The sequence below is a fragment of the Lagenorhynchus albirostris genome, chromosome 13, assembly GCF_949774975.1.
Source record: "Lagenorhynchus albirostris chromosome 13, mLagAlb1.1, whole genome shotgun sequence".
NCBI lineage: Eukaryota > Metazoa > Chordata > Mammalia > Artiodactyla > Delphinidae > Lagenorhynchus > Lagenorhynchus albirostris.
This window is the reverse complement of record NC_083107.1, coordinates 8,196,915-8,214,847: the sequence shown is the minus strand read 5'-3', so window position 1 is coordinate 8,214,847 and position 17,933 is coordinate 8,196,915. Positions and strand designations below refer to the sequence as shown.

At 49.7% G+C, this 17,933-nt stretch overlaps 1 protein-coding gene across 1 annotated transcript in view; it reads left to right on the top strand.

The window, feature by feature from the left end:
* CNGA3 (cyclic nucleotide gated channel subunit alpha 3) overlaps nucleotides 1–17,391 on the top strand; it is a 28,921-nt gene extending 11,530 nt beyond the window's left edge. Inside the window, exons 4-8 of the mRNA XM_060168732.1 lie at nucleotides 1,866–1,919; nucleotides 8,402–8,464; nucleotides 9,782–9,889; nucleotides 10,683–10,789; nucleotides 13,998–17,391. Coding sequence (XP_060024715.1) covers nucleotides 1,866–1,919; nucleotides 8,402–8,464; nucleotides 9,782–9,889; nucleotides 10,683–10,789; nucleotides 13,998–15,388 — 1,723 coding nt within the window. The 3' untranslated portion in view covers nucleotides 15,389–17,391. The remainder of the gene's footprint in view (nucleotides 1–1,865; nucleotides 1,920–8,401; nucleotides 8,465–9,781; nucleotides 9,890–10,682; nucleotides 10,790–13,997) is intronic.
* The last annotated feature ends 542 nt before the right edge of the window (nucleotides 17,392–17,933 follow it).

The window sequence follows — 17,933 nt, the reverse complement described above, 5'->3', positions numbered from 1 at the left end:
AGGACGAAGGGAGGGTGGAGGAGGAGGAAAGAATGGGGGAGGAAAGGAGGTTTGCTAGCAAGCCAGCCAGGCTGGTTCAGTTCCTTTTAGGCAAGCAAAGACTTCCTTGGCTTAATTGATCAAACTTCTTCTCCACAACTTTAGACTCATGGAGATGAACATTAGACTCTGCCCATTTCCCTATATGACCAGATTAATGGAGGGATGACCCCATCAGAACCAGGCCCCAACTATGCCACCAATGCCTGGTCACTTGCTGGAAGGTTCAGAGTGGGCAGGTGAATGCATAGGTGCAGGATGGGAGCAGATCAATCAGGGAGGCTTCCTGGGGGAAGAAGACTTTGAATTTTCAAGGCCAAGTCCCATCAGCAAAGCAAAGTGTATGCAGAGATGGGTCTTAGTTCTCCTGTGGGTTTGGCCCGATGAGATTATGGCAGATTATGGTGCAGCTCACGGGCAACTGCACCCCAGAGAGCTAAACTTTCCTCCGTAATCTCACAGTTTTGATTCCCCAGGGGAATTTTAGATGATCTGAACCAATCCTGAAACAAGCAGTTAGAGCCACATCCTGGATGGGGAGAGGGAGGCTTGGGAGGGATGAGCAGAAGTACCAAAAAGGCATTTGGCTGGATGTTCAACATCATAGAACAGGTGCCCTGAGAGTCAGGCTGGAGTGTCACCAGCAGCTGGCTCTGGGCCCCGGGGTCTCCTGTCCTGTGAATGGTCTGCAGTCACCACAGACAGGCAAGCTGCCCTCTAGCCCTGTGAGGCCAGGCTGGCTTTCTAAAACTAGCTCTCAAAGATGTGAACTGGCAGGTGAGCTCAGGGAGATCACGCCTTTTCCTAAAGAACATCACCAAGTACTGCCCAATCCAGCTTTCAGTGAACGTGCTTGGTTGTGAAACCAGCCCCCACCTTCTACCAGATTCTCACATAGATCTGGGATGGCAGGCCCTGGAGTTCTAAGATGAATGTGGGGCAGGGGAAGGGGGAGGATGGGCTGAAACCTGGGGCAGCTCTGCCCAGAGTCCTTTTTTTTTTTTAAATTAATTAATTTATTTATTTTTGGCTGTGTCGGGTCTTCGTTTCTGTGTGAGGGCTTTCTCTAGTTGCGGCAAGCGGGGGCCACTCTTCATCGCGGTGTGCGGGCCTCTCACTATTGCAGCCTCTCTTGTTGCGGAGCACAGGCTCCGGACGCGCAGGCTCGGTAGTTGTGGCTCACGGGCCTAGTTGCTCTGCGGCATGTGGGATCTTCCCAGACCAGGGCTTGAACCCGTGTCCCCTGCATTGGCAGGCAGATTCTCAACCACTGCGCCACCAGGGAAGCCCAAGAGTCCATTTTTTTGTCCTGAGAACTGGAAGCGGCCCCTGTGATGGGGTTTCCAAGGGAAGGGCCCTGTGACAGCCATGTCTCTGCAGAGGGGGCAGCAAGTTGCTGCTAACTATGTCCATTCTGGTCCAAGGAGCTTGGCCTGTTCACCCAGGAGCACCCAAGGGCAGGCGCCGCGCCGGGTGGTCTCTGTGCCCCCCCCACCCCAGCGCCTGGCCCACTGACTGGCACGTGCTAAAACTGGAGGACATTGAGAGGAATCGAGGCTAGGATGCTGGATGGGATTCAAAGAGTTAATCCTCAGTTATTCAGAAGCCTCAGTTTACCCACGTGTTCATCCTCCCCTTCACCAACACGAACTAGTCACAAAACAATGTCTGTCCCTGACAATAACAGTTCCCTCTGTTCAAGCTGTGTGGAAAGGCCCGTGAGACAGGGGATGGGAGTCCCAGAATAACCGCCTGGGGGCAAGGGGTCCCCAGCAATTGGACTTGAGTTCAGATTCCCATGCTGTGCTCTCTTTACCTCCCCGCAGTGACTGGCCCCTGGCCAAAAGCAACACCAATGCCTGCAACAACTCAGAGAAGGAGTGAGTACCTCTGCTCCTTCCCACTCCCTGCGGCCAACCACCTCCCTGTAGACACCCCAGCTTTGTACTGCTACCTCCCCCAAACCCCACCAGACCATTCTAGGGTCCTGCTCCTTCCATTGGAAACCCATCCCCGTGGACAAATGGGGAGAGGGACCTGGTCTGTGTGACTTCTTTGGGCAGGTCCTTTTATCTCTGTGTCTCTCATTGTTCTCATCTAGAAAGAGAAGGGTTTGGCTCGGTAAACATGTTCAGTGCTAACACCTCTGTTGCTATGTATCTGAAGATGCAAAGCTGGAGTCCCTTTACAGAGCAGTGGCTAAACCTCCTTCATGATGAGAATGCACTTTCCATTCTGCATCCTCAGGCTCCTGTGTGCCGGTGAAGTGCCCTTGTCTTCAAGCCAATTCAGGCCAATTTGGAGGGCGTGATCGGGACAGTGGAAAGAGGAGATGTAAATAGTGCCAGAGATTAGCCTCTTGAAACCGTGACCCACCGAAATTCCTTCCTGCCACCCGGTGCCGAGCGGGCAGAGCAGTTTGCTGTGTGATTCTGGCAACATCTCCCAAGAGCCCAAGCAGACAGTGTGCGTATGTGTGTGACCATGTTTGTGTGTGAACACGTGTGTGTGTGTGTGTGCCCCGCTCTCCAGCCTTCCTTTTTAGAACACCGTGGAGGTAGGTAGCGGAGGGGGGTCTCAGCTGGAGCTTAGGGGGGAAAACCATCCGTATCAGCCAAGAAATGCCAACTCCTTGACTTCCGGCCGACCGAGAACTGTGCCGAGGCTTCTTCTTGTTATTTCCCTTTGTTCTTCTGATAGAACTTCTTTCCATTCCCCTCCGTGAACCTTAGTTGCATTTGGGGGCTTCTTTGTTTGTTTTTTAAATGTATTTTTTTAATTGAAGTGAGTTTACAATGTTGTGTTAGTTTCTGGAATACAGCAAAGTGATTCAGTTACACATACGTATATTCTTTTTCAGATTCTTTTCCATTATGGTTTATCACAGGATATTGAATATAGTTCCCTGTGCTCTACAGTAGGACCTTGTTGTTTATCCATTCTATATATAATAGTTTGCATCTGCTAATCCCAAACTCCCAGTTGATCCCTCCCCCATCCTCTCCCCCTTAGTTGCATTTTGTTTACATAAATTGGGACATCAAATCCAGAGACCCAAATGCCAACAGTCAAGAAAAATGAAATGATTTAATCTGCAAAATGATAGCTACTGTGATATGTGTTTGATGCCCTTGGAAACCTGGTGTTGAGTCCCGCAGTCAGGCAAGGCTCAGGGCACCAGAAACCATAGGTAGAGGTCTTGTGGGTGGGTCCAGGCTTCTCCATCCTGGGGCTGGGATGTGGGCAAGGATGGTGTGGATGCCGTCAGCTACATCAGGCTCTTATAAATCTTTTCCAATGGGCTCATATCGTGGGTGCACACTGCAGCCAAGGACCGAGGGACAACATTGGGGGCTGCCCCCAAATGGAGCCACCTGGGTACAAAGATACACAAGTAATTTTTGTGGACACCTTCCCCCATTCTTCCACCACATTTCTAGCATTTTCACTTAGTCCCATGGGTTCTGAAAGTTTCTTTCTCCCGATCAATCTGTTCTCAGCCAAAACCAGCCTCGTTGTGTAGCTCTGTGTAGGTCCCCTGGGGCAGTGCTGGGTGGATTCCGGGACACAGCTGGATGGCACGGGGTTTTCCCTAGGCCCTCAGCAGGTTAGTAGTCAGAGGAAAGTCCAAAGCTTGTAACCTGGGGCCACAAATCCTGAACAAGGGTGGCAGAGCCTGGTGTAATTAAACTCCCAGCAGGGCTAAGTGTGCCCGATAAGCTTGTGAGTAGCGCCCTCTGCTGGTGTCTTGACATTAAGACTTCAGCTGCAGAAAGACTAGTAGATTCAAAACAGGATGGGTGAGTGTCCTTGCTCTTCTCACTTAAAGATTCTAACAACTTTTGTTCTTAGTTTATTAATATGCTCATTGTCAAAAACTTAGAAAACACAGAAAAGCACCCACGAGCATACACCCATAAAAAAGTACACTTTACGTTAGCAGTTGAACCCCATTATCAGAGACAACCCCTCTTCACCTGTTGGCAAATATCCCTCCAAGTTTTCTCTAGGCACATATGTTGAATAGATAGATACATGGATACATAGATACACAGATACATAGACAGATGCAATATGTTTAATATATGTACTGGTTAAGTGCATTTGCATCCCAACTCAACCACCTAAGAGCTTTGTGACCTTGAGCAAGTTACCTGACCTCTCTGTGCATCAGTTTCCCGACTTGTGAAATAGGGATTGTAATTGGCATCTTACAGAGTTTTGTTAAGACTAACTATTCTAATACATGTGAAGTGCTTACAACAGTGCCTGGTACATAGTAAATGATCAATCAGTATTGACTACTGTGGGAAGCAGAGTAATTTCACTACCACAACCTCACCAAAAATGTTTCCATCCTAATCCCTGGAACCTGTGAGTAGATTATTTTACATAACAAAGGAGACTTTGCAAATGTGATTGAATTTAAGGACCTGCAGATGGAGAGATTATTCTGGATTATCCAGGTGGGCCCAATGTAATCACATGAGTTCTTAAAAGCAGAAGCGGGAGGTAGGAGAGTGAGTCAGAGCTATGAGACGGAAGGAAGAGAGATTCCTGGTGTGAGTGGGACTGTCCTGCCATTGCTGGCTTGGAAGATGGAGGAAGCTGGGAGGGAGGCCTGAGCCACGGATGCAGCAGCCTCCAAAAGCCAGGGATAGCCCTCCACCTACAGCCAGCAGGAGAACAGGGACCTTGGTCCTGAGCTTCAAGGAGCTGGATTCTGCCTGCAGTCCCAGTGAGCAGGAAACAGATTCTCTCCAGAGCCTCCAAAAAGGAACACAGCCTGAGGGCACCTTGATTTTCATCCAGTCAGATTATACGACTTCTTCCAATCTCCAGAACTGTAAGAGAATGAATTTGGGTTGTTCTAAGATACTACACTTGTGGTAATTTGTTATGGCAACAGTAGAAAATCAGTCACACAGCTTTCGATCCCAGAAGTGGAGTGCTGCTGTAACAAATACCTAAAATGTGGGAGTGGCTTCAGAATTGACCCTAGGCAGGATCTAGAGGAACTTTAAGGAGCATGTTTTCGTTAAAAAAGCCTAGATTGCTTTGAACAGGTTGTTAAAAGAAATATGAATGTTAAAGACTCTACCAGTAGCCCAGGGAGATCAGCTCTGATGCTTTGTGACCTAGAAGGGTGGAATAGGGAGGTTGGGAGGGAGGGGATATGGGGATATATGTATATATATATATAGCTGATACACTTTGTTGTACAGCAGAAACTAACACACCATTGTAAAGCAATTCTACTCCAATAAAGATATAAAGAAGTGGGGAACAATCATCAGAAAAAAAACTATAGCAGTGAGGGTTCAGAAGGAAAAATGGGGAGCATTACAGAGAAAAACCTAAGCTGCCTACATACTTAATACCTAAATGGTCGAAACAGACTATTAGTAGAAACCTGGACTTTAGGGGCGCTGCTGGTGAGGGCTCCTAAGGACGTGAGGAGCAGGCTTTTAGAACCTGAAGGAAAGGGGATTCATGTTGTTTAGTGGCAAAAAGCTGAGCGGGATTATGTCCCACAAGTATGGGGGAAGCAGAATTCGTATGCAGTGAGCTTGAATATTTAGCTGAGGACATTTCTAAGCTAAGGTACCGAGGGTGCAGCCTGGTTTATTCTTGCTGTTGATGGTAAAACTTAAGAAAGAAATTGAGGGAAGAACTGATAAATGAAAAGGAAACAAGACTTGATGACTTGGGAAGTTCTCAGCCTGCTCAGATGGCAAAAGAGAATAAGTTTTAAAAAGTCACTGTCAGGAAAGCATGCCTTCAGGAAAAAGCAGGGATGCGGCTGAACTTTTGCTGATAACTCGAAGGTCAAAAGCGCTGAGTCTTCAGTCACATAAAAGACCCTCTGAAGAGACCGAGGGTGTGAACCACGGCTCATCTCACCAGAAGCCAAAAATAGAGAAGAGATTTCTCAGGAAGATTTGTGGACGAGCCTCTGTCTAGTGGCGTGGATCCCTCCGGTATACATGACCCATTAAGGTCTGGAAGATTTTATGGCAGCAGAAACGCTGCCAGCTTGGACCTGAAGGATAGAAACAGTATAAAATGAGGGAGAACTGTTAGACCTCTAAATTCTAGTTGCAGAAAGCAGGCTGATAAAAAGCTACTCAGCTACAAGCAGGTGCTACCTTTCATGAAAAAGGAAGGATGACTGAGGGCGGAGTCATGAGCTAGAGAGGTTTATTCTCAGGCCTTGAGACATACTGGCCCATGGCCCTGCTGGATTTCGAAATCACTTGGAACCACTGACTCCTTTTGTCCTCCCATCTTCTCCCTTGCTGAACTAGAATATCTACACCTGGTGTCCTATGCCTTCTCCTGTGTTTATGGAGGCGATTCGTTTCTTTAGTTCCACAGGTAGGGAGGACTCGTGTCTCAAATGATTCACACCCAGAGTTCCCACACACCTGATTTAGATGATGAGATTTGGGACTTCTGAACTGATGAGACTTAGATGATAATTTTGGACTCTGAGTTGATGCTCTAATGGGATGAGGCTGGGGGATCTTGGAATGGGGGTGAAGTCATTTTGCACATGGGATGCAAGGAAATCTTTGAGGGCCAGTGAAGACTGTAGTAGGTAGCCCGGAGGTGCCCATATGCTAATCCCCACATCCTGTGACTATGTTACCTTACTTGGCGAAAGGGAGTTTGCAGATGTCATGAAGTTTAAGGACCTTGAGATGGGGAGATTTTCCTGGCTTATCAAGGTGGACCCAGTCGAATCACATGCATCCTTAAAAGTGGAGAACCTTTCCCAGCTGCAGAGAGATGGCATCTTGAGAAGGACTCAACCCGCTGTTGCCGGCTTTGAAGATGGAGGAAGGGCGCCATGAACCAAGGATGCAGCAGCCCCTAAAAGCTGGGAATGTCCTCAGCTTGCAGCCAGCAAGAAAATGAGGATATTGGTCCTATAATTGCAAAGAACTGAATTCTGCAGACAATCCAAGTGAGCAGGAAACAGTTTCTCCCCTAGCGTCTTCAGAAAGTATTACGGCCCTGCCGACACCTTGACTTCGATGAGCCCCCTACCAGGTCTCTGACCTACAGATCTGCAAGATCATACATTTGGGCTGTTTTAAGCCACTAAGTCTGTGGTAATTTGTTCTGGCAGCAACAGAAAACTAGTACAGCTATTATTAGAAAATCTTTTGTAGTCTACTTTTTAACTTAGCGAAATCTGAGGAACATTTTCCCCTGTCACTGAATATTCTTCCACAACCTCGTCGTAAGTGGCCTCATAGAATTCTGTGGTTGATGAAGAATTTCCTCTGTTGTATGATCAGACTGTTTGTGCTGTGACTTAGAAATAATGGTGGTGATGATTCTTCTGTATGCATGTTTGCACACACCTTTGATTATTTCCTGGGGAAGTGCTGTGTAAAGTGCATTGGTCCTTTTCAACGAGTGTTTAATTAGCAGACACTTACTTCTCAGCCCTTCCTTCCTCCAGGGGAAGGAACAGGGGAATCAGAAGGGCCTGCGGGTGATTCCGGGGGGTGCCCTGAGGCAGGCAGGGTCTTTTACCCTCCACCCTTGTTTCCTCGGCTGTTCAGTGGGTAATAACGCGTGCCTTGCAGGACTACTGTAACCGTTAATAGGTAACCCTTGTAACTGTGTCCAGCCCATGAAGGACGTGCAATGAAGAAGGGGAAGCAGAGCAAAGCTGTGCGTTGAGGAAACATCTGCCCTTACAGGCCCTTCCTGCCGATGCAGACAGGAGGGCGAGGCCCCACCTGCAACGCCACATCCAGCAAAGTCTGGAAGCGTCTGAGCGCGGCTGCATTTGCCTCAGACAACTTGAAGACTTGCTGCTGCACAGCACACCTGTGCCTGCCTAAGGGTCTTGCTTCCTTTCTGTCCCCTGGCTTTCCCATCAAGGGCCAGGTTTTCATGTGACCCCAGAACAACGGAAAAGCCACCCCCTTTCCTCAGAACAAAGAGCGTTCCATGTGACTCCCAAAACCCTGAGTGACTTTTCCACCCTAAAGGTGTGGATTTGGGGTTTATTTCCCATTACCTCAAAAGTTTCCAGTCTCAAGCTGCTGTGACTTTCTAGGGACTCACGGAAATAGGTCAGAAATTGTAGAATATTAGACTGAACCGTTGTGTACATTTCAATGTACACAATGGATACTTCAGTGGAGGTGGTACCCTCCCCCTTCAGGAATAATAATAATGATATTATTCATGCAACCAACAACCTCATTTCATCCCAGTGTGCTAGAAAGATTGGTTTCCTGCACCACGCCCTCTCCCCCGTGTCACTGTGGCCTACCCTCTCCCCGTGGTAATGACCTTGGTATATGAAAATTGCTAAATGTCACCCTGTGTCATCCAGTGACAAGGCGAAAAAGGAGAAAGAAAAAAAGGAAGAGAAAAAGGAAAACCCAAAAAAGGAGGAGTAAGTACTGGGAGAAACTGCCCCCAAAGAGGGGGTTCCATGGTCACAGCAGGCCTGGTTCCACACCACCCGGCCCTGACCCTGGGGAGGAGAGAGATGCAATCAGGCCTTAGGGTCAGCCCTGGAGAGAGGGCTGCTTAGGGCTACAGAAAAGGAGTTGGTCTCAGGCAGGGATCAGGCCTGCTGAGATCACGTGAGGGTCTCGTTCTGCAGGGAAGGTCGGGGAGCCCAAAGGGGGGCTTGTAGGTAGGCAGGTTTGCCTACAGCCTCAGGTGAGCAGTTCGGGGCTTCCCTGGGAGCCTGCTCCGGTGCCCTCCCCTTGGGCATTCTGTTTGCCGACAAGGTGGCCGTCCACACAGTGGAGTACGCGGAGCCCTTTTCCTGGGTACTAGAAAACTATATTCACAAACTTTAATCCAAACCCAGTGGCAATGAGTGTTGGGAACGTCCAAAGCCCAGTTAATCAGCTGCTGATCTCGGACTTGCTGAGTTGAGGTGAAAACAGGCAACTCAGGGTCTCCTCTGGGGCGCGGGAGCAGCTCTGCAGGCCTAGGCGGGCATGGGGGGCAGATGGGGTGGGGGAGGAGACGCGTGGACCCAAAGAAAGATCTCCAGTACCGCCTATAAATTCCAATCCTCCGAAAATCCTGAAAATAAACACCGAAAGCACCCTAAGCTATTTCTTCCATTCAGTGTTGGCTGACATACCTCGATGATTCCCAGGTTGGTGGGTTTTGGTGGAGAGGCAGGAAATGTCTTTAGAACATCTGCACGATTGCAGTTAGTGAGGTGGAGAGAGCACATTCCCAAGGGAGAGCTCTGGGCTCCCAAGCTCCCAAGTTCAGTCCAGAGAGGAGCTGTCTCAGAACCACCCAGGACAGTGATTAAATGCACATTTCCAGACCCCAGTCCTGGAGGGGTCTGGCTGGGCCTGAGAGCTGGCATTTTCACAGAGCTCCCCGAGGTGGTTCCAACATCGCTGTGCTCCAGTTTCCTCCTCGGCACCCTGCAGGCTATGGGTGATACCCCAGGACACGGGAATGTCATCACTGTAGTTTTGTAGTCACCGGTGGCTTCCTGGGACGCTGAGCTGGGAGAGAAGGCCTTCGGAGTCTGCCCTGCTTCCAGCCTGGGCGGGGGCACCCATACAGGGACACCCATGTGACCCCCCTGGGACTGACAGCACCCTATCTGGGAAGCCATCTCTAGCTGAAGCCCGCAGTTGCCCTGGGATCTCTAAGCTAGGCCGGGTCTCTAAGCCTTTCCAAAGCTGTGGTCTTCCAGCACACTGTGCTGCTTGTGTGTCGATGTTTCCAGAAAGAAGAAGGACACCACCGTGGTGGACCCCTCCAATAACATGTACTATCACTGGCTGACCATCATCGCCGTGCCCATCTTCTACAACTGGTGTCTGCTTGTTTGCAGGTAGGGGCATGGAGCGGGGCCTCAACACAGAGCTCTGAGTCCCTGGCAGCCACCATCCAGCTGCATGTGCCTCAGTTCCTCCTGGGTTCCCTGAAAGCCAGGTGGAGGCCTGGCTTTGAGATCGAAACCATGGTCCTGGCACCTTGGAGCCTCCGTGATGGAGTTGCAGGAGGAAGATGCAAGGACGAGCCGTTGCTCTTCTGAGGGGAAGTGGGAGGGGCTGGGTCACTCCTGAGCTGACCTGCAGGACAGGGATGCAGGTGCCAGGCGACATTTTCAGGCTGTTGGCTGTGGGCTTTGGGTTTTCTGAGCCGGTTGGGATGCAGGGTGAGCTGCTGCTCTTGTGAGGGCGGCCGGGGCCTCGGGGCGCTCCCAAACTGCTAATTTGTGGGGACGGATGTGGCTTGTTCTGTTGTTAATCTCTCAGAAATTGTTAAATCTTTGTTGGCATATGAAGGCCCCAGAAAGGGCAAGTTCTCAGCCCCTTCATCTGAGGCCTGGATGAACTGCTCCCCGGCCAGGGGAGGGGAGCAGTCTTGCCGCTACTGCTGCAAGGCAATGGGGCCCACTCTTTGGGGTCAGTCCCAGCTCTTCTTAGGAGCCCGGTGACCTTGAGACAGAAAAGCTTCTGAGAGCCTGGGTCCCCTCATCGGGGCTGGGATGCTGATGCTGGGGAGCAACCCTGTGGGCTGGGCTGTTAGCGGGATGAGCTGACCCCAGGTTTGTAGCACAGAGCTGCTGCCCGTCTTGGTCCCTCCCCACTACACACCTGCCCCTTCTCACACTTGTTTAGGGCCTGTTTTGATGAACTTCAGTCTGAGCACCTGATGCTTTGGCTGGTCCTGGACTACTCAGCCGACTTCCTCTATGGCTTCGATGTGCTAGTCCGAGCCCGGACAGGTGAGTGGGCCCAGGGCCGCAGACCCCACAGCATGATTCGGGGGCCACCTGGGGGCCACAGGGCAAGTTCAGGGAGATCCAGAATGGTAGCCCTTGGAGTTCCTCTTCTTGGACAGTCAGAGGAGCCAGGGCATGTTACCCCATGGCTTTTAGATGAGGTGTAATATACTAAAAGTATATTAGTTTCAGAACTGAAATCTAAAACAGGGCCTAGAGGGATATGACTTCCTTCGATTAAGACAGGCTGGGACCTGGGACCCTCTACCAGAGTGCTTGCACTTGCCGCTAGACAAACATCTCCTCTAGCAACGGGACACAAAGAATCTGTAAAGGACTAAAAATAACTACATGTATGTGCAGACCACCTAAGCCCCCCCCCTCCAGCCCAACCCACCAATCCACCCCCATATCCTTTAAGGGACAAGCTCACTCCCACCCCTCAGGGAGCAAGCAAGGCCACCTGCTATTATTTTCGCTCCCTTGTGCTGCAGCATGAGTCCCAATAAAGGCCTGAATTCCTCATCTGGACTCTTGTCAATTTCTGTTGATTAAAGAGTCCAAGGACCCATCGGTAACAAGATCACCTCTAGTTGTGAGTGGGGGCTAAAGCCCCACCCATGCCTCAGTCTCCAAGCTGGGCCTCCTTGGGCCTCCTTTTTCTTATTTTCACAAAGACATCACATATGCTGGTGGAGGCCCTGCTTGTCATTTCCAAGATTTTTAAACTAAAAACTGTGCCATGGTTGTGGATGCAGAAACCACTGGATCACAGCGAAACCTCAGGGTGGCTTCATGGTGTACAAAGCATTCCAAGCACGTCTTGTTTTCTCATGAGAGCTGCTGCAGAAGACAAGAAGTGTAGACATGGTTATCTCCATCTTACTGCTTTAGAGACTGGGGCCCAGAGATGCTGAGTGGCCAGCCTAAAGGCCACAGTCACCACCCAGCAGGCCAGATGGGTGGCCCCCCTGCTCCAGAATTAATGCCCTGCATCATAACTTAGAAGATCTCAAGAACACAGCTTGAGGCTTGCCTGGGTGACTTGGCCAGTCCTGGTGACCTGCCACTCCATGGTTACACGAGCCTATGGAGATGCAAGAGCCCCGTGGGTGGCTGACTGGTTGGGGGGACTCCCTGCATCAATCAGGCTTCGGTGGGACAGGCAGCCCTCACCCAGACATCGACCCCACCCCTTTTTGTGCTTGGTATTGTCCTTGGCAATCTAAGATTCAGCAGAAGGCTGGGAGAGAGAGGGGGACAGGTAGGCACAGACACCAAGAGACCATGGATCATACTCCAGGAGAAAAAATAGTCAGAATTGAGACAAGATTATTAAGGAGGTGTTGAGGAGTCCCAAGGCACACGAGTGCAATGTAATGATCTAGGCACTCAATAAACACGAGTGTAACCAAACAAATAGGGGATGGGGAGCTGTGAAGCCAGGTGTCCCTAACATGTGACGACAAACTTGATGTTTGCTTTTCACAGAGGGGGCATTCCTACCTCGGTCTAGCCCTCGAAGTGTGGCCCTGGACCAGCAGCATCACCTGAAAGTTGTTAGAGATGCCCCAGACCTATGGGACCAAACTCTGGGGACAGGTCCAGCTCTGTGACTTACAGAGCCCTTGGTGTGTTGCTGTTGCTCACCCAGATCTAAGAAGCATTTGTTACATTAGTCTCTGCACTCTTTTGCATGTTTGAAAATGAAAGAAAGAAAGGAAGAAATAGGGAGGGAGGGAAAGGAAGGGAGAGAGGGACGAAGGGAGACGGCAGGTCATGGCCTATTTGGTGGATTTCACCAGTAATAACGCTTCACGACTACCAAGGTCCAGCCCATCTCCAGACCAGGGTGGGTCCCAGGCTTCATGTGTTTTCAGAGCCCCTTGGGTGACAGTAATGTGCAACCAGGAAGGAAAACCACTGTGCTCCTGGGCAAGGTTTTAAAAAGATAGGTTGCAGGACGTCCCTGGTGGCTCAGTGGTTAAGAATCCGCCTGCCAATGCAGGGGACACGGGTTCGAGCCCTGGTCCGGGAAGATCACACATGCTGCGGAGCAACTAAGCCCATGCGCCACAACGACTGAGCCTGCGCTCCAGAGCTTGTGAGCCACAACTACTGAGCCTGCGTGCTGCAACTACTGAAGTCTGCGCACCTAGAGCCCGTGCTCCACAACAAGAGAAGCCACCTCAATGAGAAGCCCACGCACCGCAGCAAAAACCCAGTGCAGCCATAAATAAATAAATAGAGTTTAAAAAATAAATATAAATAAAAAATAAAAAGACGGGTCATACGCCATCAATGATTTGTAAAGTCAGTTTGCTAGGCCATGACCAGTGTTTTCAATTTTTTTCCATAAATTTATTTATTTTTGGCTGCGTTCAGTCTTCATTGCTATGCGCAAGCTTTGTCTAGTTGCATCGAGTGGGGGCTACTCTTTGTTGCGGTGCATGGGCTTCTCACTGTGGTGGCTTCTCACGTTGCGGAGCATGGGCTCTAGGCGTGCAGGCTTCAGTAGTTGTGGCTCACAGGCTCTACAGCGCAGGCTCAGTAGTCGTGGCACAGGCTCAGTAGTTGTGGCGCATGGGCTTAGTTGCTCCGTGGCATGTGGGATCTTCCCGGACCAGGGCTCGAACTCATGTCCCTTGCATTGACAGGCAGATTCTTAACAACTGCACCACCAGGGAAGCCCTCAAATTTTTTATTGTTAATATTTTCAAACATATACAAAACTGAGACAGTAGTGTTATGAATCCCAACATACCCTTACCCAGCTCCAAATGTTATCAACATTTTGCTCATCTTTTTTCATTTATCCTCCCACTCCCTGTTCTTGTATGGAGTTTTTTAAGGCAAATCTCAGACAGTAACCACGTTAGCATGTAACCTTAACTAGGGTCCATTTTTTAAGTATAACTTCCATTTATCTCTGAAAAATTTAATAAGCATTCCTTACTACCATCAAATACCCAATCCACATTCAAATTTACCTAACTGATCTATGTTTTTAATTGAATAAAATAGATTAGATCGTTGAATAGAAAATACCAGAGTGCATTTCCTGTAGTAATGGTATGTGTGGTTTGTGGAAGTTGTTTCTTTTATATATGTATAACCACGTTTTGTGTGGTCTTGAGGTGAGATACCTTTCTGCGGGCCATGGTCATAAAAAGGCCTCTTTGATGCCCACGTGATCTGTCTTCTTCATCAGGCTTCCTGGAGCAAGGCTTGTTGGTCACGGATGCCAACCGGCTGTGGAAGCACTACACAAAGACCTTGCACTTCAAGCTGGACATGTTGTCCCTGGTCCCCACGGACCTGGCTTATTTTAAGCTGGGCATCAACTACCCAGAACTGAGGTTCAACCGCCTACTGAAGTTGGCCCGGCTCTTCGAATTCTTTGACCGCACAGAGACGAGGACCAACTACCCCAACATGTTCAGGATTGGGAACTTGGTCTTGTACATCCTCATCATCATCCACTGGAACGCCTGCCTCTACTTTGCCATTTCCAAGTTCATTGGTTTCGGGACCGACTCCTGGGTCTACCCAAACATCTCAAACCCAGAGTATGGGCGCCTCTCCAGGAAGTACATTTACAGTCTCTACTGGTCTACCTTGACCCTGACCACCATCGGCGAGACCCCACCCCCCGTGAAGGATGAGGAGTATCTTTTTGTGGTCCTCGACTTCCTGGTGGGTGTCCTGATTTTTGCCACCATTGTGGGCAACGTGGGCTCCATGATCTCGCACATGAACGCTTCGCAGGCTGAGTTCCAGGCCAAGAGTGACTCCGTCAAGCAGTACATGCAATTCCGCAAGGTGACCAAGGACTTGGAGACACGGGTGATCCGGTGGTTCGACTACCTGTGGGCCAACAAGAAGACGGTGGATGAGAGGGAGGTGCTCAAGTGCCTCCCCGACAAGCTGAGGGCCGAGATCGCCATCAGCGTGCACCTGGACACTCTGAGGAAGGTCCGCATCTTCCAGGACTGCGAGGCGGGACTGCTGGTGGAGCTGGTGCTGAAGCTGCGGCCTGCGGTGTTCAGCCCCGGGGATTATATCTGCAAGAAGGGGGACATAGGGAGGGAGATGTACATCATCAAGGAGGGCAAGCTGGCTGTGGTGGCTGAGGATGGGGTCACCCAGTTCGTGGTCCTCAGCGATGGGAGTTACTTTGGCGAGATCAGCATCTTGAACATCAAGGGGAGCAAGTCGGGGAACCGCAGGACGGCCAACATCAGGAGCCTCGGTTACTCGGACCTGTTCTGCCTCTCCAGGGACGATCTGATGGAGGCGCTCACTGAATACCCTGAGGCCAAGAAGGCGCTGGAGGAGAAGGGGCGGCAGATCCTGATGAAGGACAACCTGATCGACGAGGAACTGGCCAAGGCCGGGGCGGACCCGCAGGGCATCGAGGAGAAAGTGGAGCATCTGGAGTCCTCCCTGGACACCCTGCGGACCAGGTTTGCACGGCTCTTGGCTGAGTACAGCGCCAGCCAGATGAAAGTAAAACAGCGGCTCAGCCAACTGGAAAACCAGGCAAAGCTTGGCCTCCCGCCTGACGGGGATGCTCCACAAACAGGGGCCAAACAACAGTGAAGACGCAGAGGTCTGTCTCCCGCTTCCCAGAGCCAGCCGTCAGTGTGATGCTGCACGGCGCGGGACTTGGCCGGGGTTGAATTCCAGCTTTCCTTACCCTTTGCGAGCTGCATGGCCTCAGTGTCCTCATCTAGAAAATGGGACTCTTTGCATCTGCCCCAGTTAAGTGGCAGGTTGCTGTGAGCTCCACAAGAAGCACGGCATGCAGCAGGGCTTTGTAAAGTGTGAGGTGTGCCCTGCTCAAGAGGATGGAAGTGTGAGCACAAAGCTCTTTTAATATTTATCCACGGGGAATTTTTAGACTTTTGAACTTCATTTTTTTTTTTTTATAAGTGGAAGATGATTTAGTCACCCACCCGCTCCTGCCCCTCACTTCACCCCCTTCTGCTGAGGGAGATGTAACAGAATCTGAAGTACATGTGGTAACTCAAATTCAATACACGAGACAGTTGGGGGCTTGTTTCTGACTCTGGTATATCCTCGTGTGCTCTTTGGGATCCTAGAAACCCTGGCCATTGGTGCTGCAACAAGCACAAGGGATAAAGCCAGGGCTCCCCAGTTGAGGTCACTTTGAGTCTGAGAAGCAAATCCAGGCTCCCTGCCATCCAGCTGCTGTGAAACCGGAATCTGTTTCATAGAAAAGAGCATCTCCGTTAGGGAAAGAGACATCTCCTAACCTGCCAGAGGGGTTCAAACACAACCTCTCTCTTGGCACCTGAGTCAGGGTTCTGGGGCAGCCTGTTCTGACTTGGTGGGGAGAGTTACGTGGAGGGGAAAGGCTCCCAGGTTGGAGGTTAGAATGGGGTCCTAAGCCAAACAAGCTGACCACTAGGACTTTTAGGAGATGAGACCCTTAGGTCACGTCTTTGCAAACTGCTCCTTGACCCCTGAAGAGGAAGCCTTGCTGTCCCTTGGAATTACATCCTGAGGCAAAGCTCTTAGCTGAAAATGTGCAGAGTGGAGAACCTAGCTCTTTTTGTCTAATCCAGTAAATAGTCTTGCATTAACATTTTATATAAGATATCTCTAGATTTGGGTTCTATGTTTGTGAATTATTACCTTAATGGTCCATCCTTTGCTTAATACACATTGTAAATTACCCAAAGACGAGTCACTCTCCTGATGCAGAGAAGCCGTATATGTAGGTTTTCCTGATCCTCTTTTCCATCAATCTCTCTGTCTCTGTGTCCCCTTCTTCTTCCTTCTTTCTCTTCTCTTCCTTCTCCTCTTCTTTCTTCCTGTTCTCTCTTGTTCTCAGACAAGATGCTCCATTTGCTTTGAAGTCTCTGTGGTCCACTCTTACATAATCCATGTTCTACATAACTCGGCCCTAACGTAGTTCATCCAAAAGGTGCTGCCTTTTCAAGTATGTATTTTGGATTTACGTGGGTCTCTTCTGGTTTTTACTATGGACCATTTGACCGTTTTAACTTTCTAAAAGGAATTTCAAAGGCCTATTAAAGGAAAGTGTGATCCAAGCTCATATCAACAGCAAAATGTAACTAGCAACGTGTTATCAAAATGCATATATTTTAAAAAGCTTTTTGACTATTAATTTTGCCTACATTCATGTTTGCACAGGAAAAATAGAGACCTGGATTTTAAAAATACTGGATGACTCCTGCTTCATAGTTTGTTATAAGGGAAGATTCAGTCCTGGGGTATGTTTCTAGGGCAATGAGCCCGGCTTCCCCAAAAGAACGGGCGCTGGTGAACAGGGACAGCACATGCTCGATGTGAAGGGGATAAGTACAAAAGCAGGTAAGAAAATGCAACCGAAGCGGCAGCATTTGTCAGAGTGAGTGATTCAAAGAATTCAGATATATAAGAAGTGTATCCCAAGCAGGATGCTAAGATTCCTGGCATCACTTGTCCCGGGTCACCGTGGGGGGTTGGTCAGGCAGTTCAGGAAGGCATGGATGGACAGGAAGCTAGGTAAGCGTTTCCCCAGCTTTGTCCTGTGCTTATGCCCAAGGAGTTTGGGTGGCAAGTTAGAATATGGGCCTTGGGGAATCAGGACTGCTGTCGTTCAAGTCACAGCCCTGCCCCTTGGGCAGGTTATTTTTCCTCACTAGGCCTCGCTTTCCCCACCTGAAAAATGGGAACCATATTGCCTACCTCACAGAGTTGTTGTGAATAAACTTTAAAATAACACAGTATAATGGGGATGGCCCGTTCAACTTCTTGGGTGCACAAAAAGTCACGTTATCATCCTAGAGAAATAAATGAATACAGTTTCATCTAGTTAAGATGAAACGATTGTTCCAAGATTGTTGGGAAGTTGGGTCTCGGGTTGTTTTCAGGACTGCCGTTCACTGTCTTGGAACCTGAGACAGGGTTTGTGGTCGCCCAGCCATCGTGCTGCCCCTGAAGGCCGTTCTTCCCTCTGTACTGGGTTCAGCCATGGGGATCCATGCTGGGAGATAGCTTCTCTTTGTGCCTTTTGTGGGAATCTAAGCTCATTGAGGTCTGTGTGTGTGTGTGTGTGTGTGTGTGTGTGTGTGTGTGTGTGTGTCTGTCTGTCTGTCTGTCTGTCTGTCTCAAG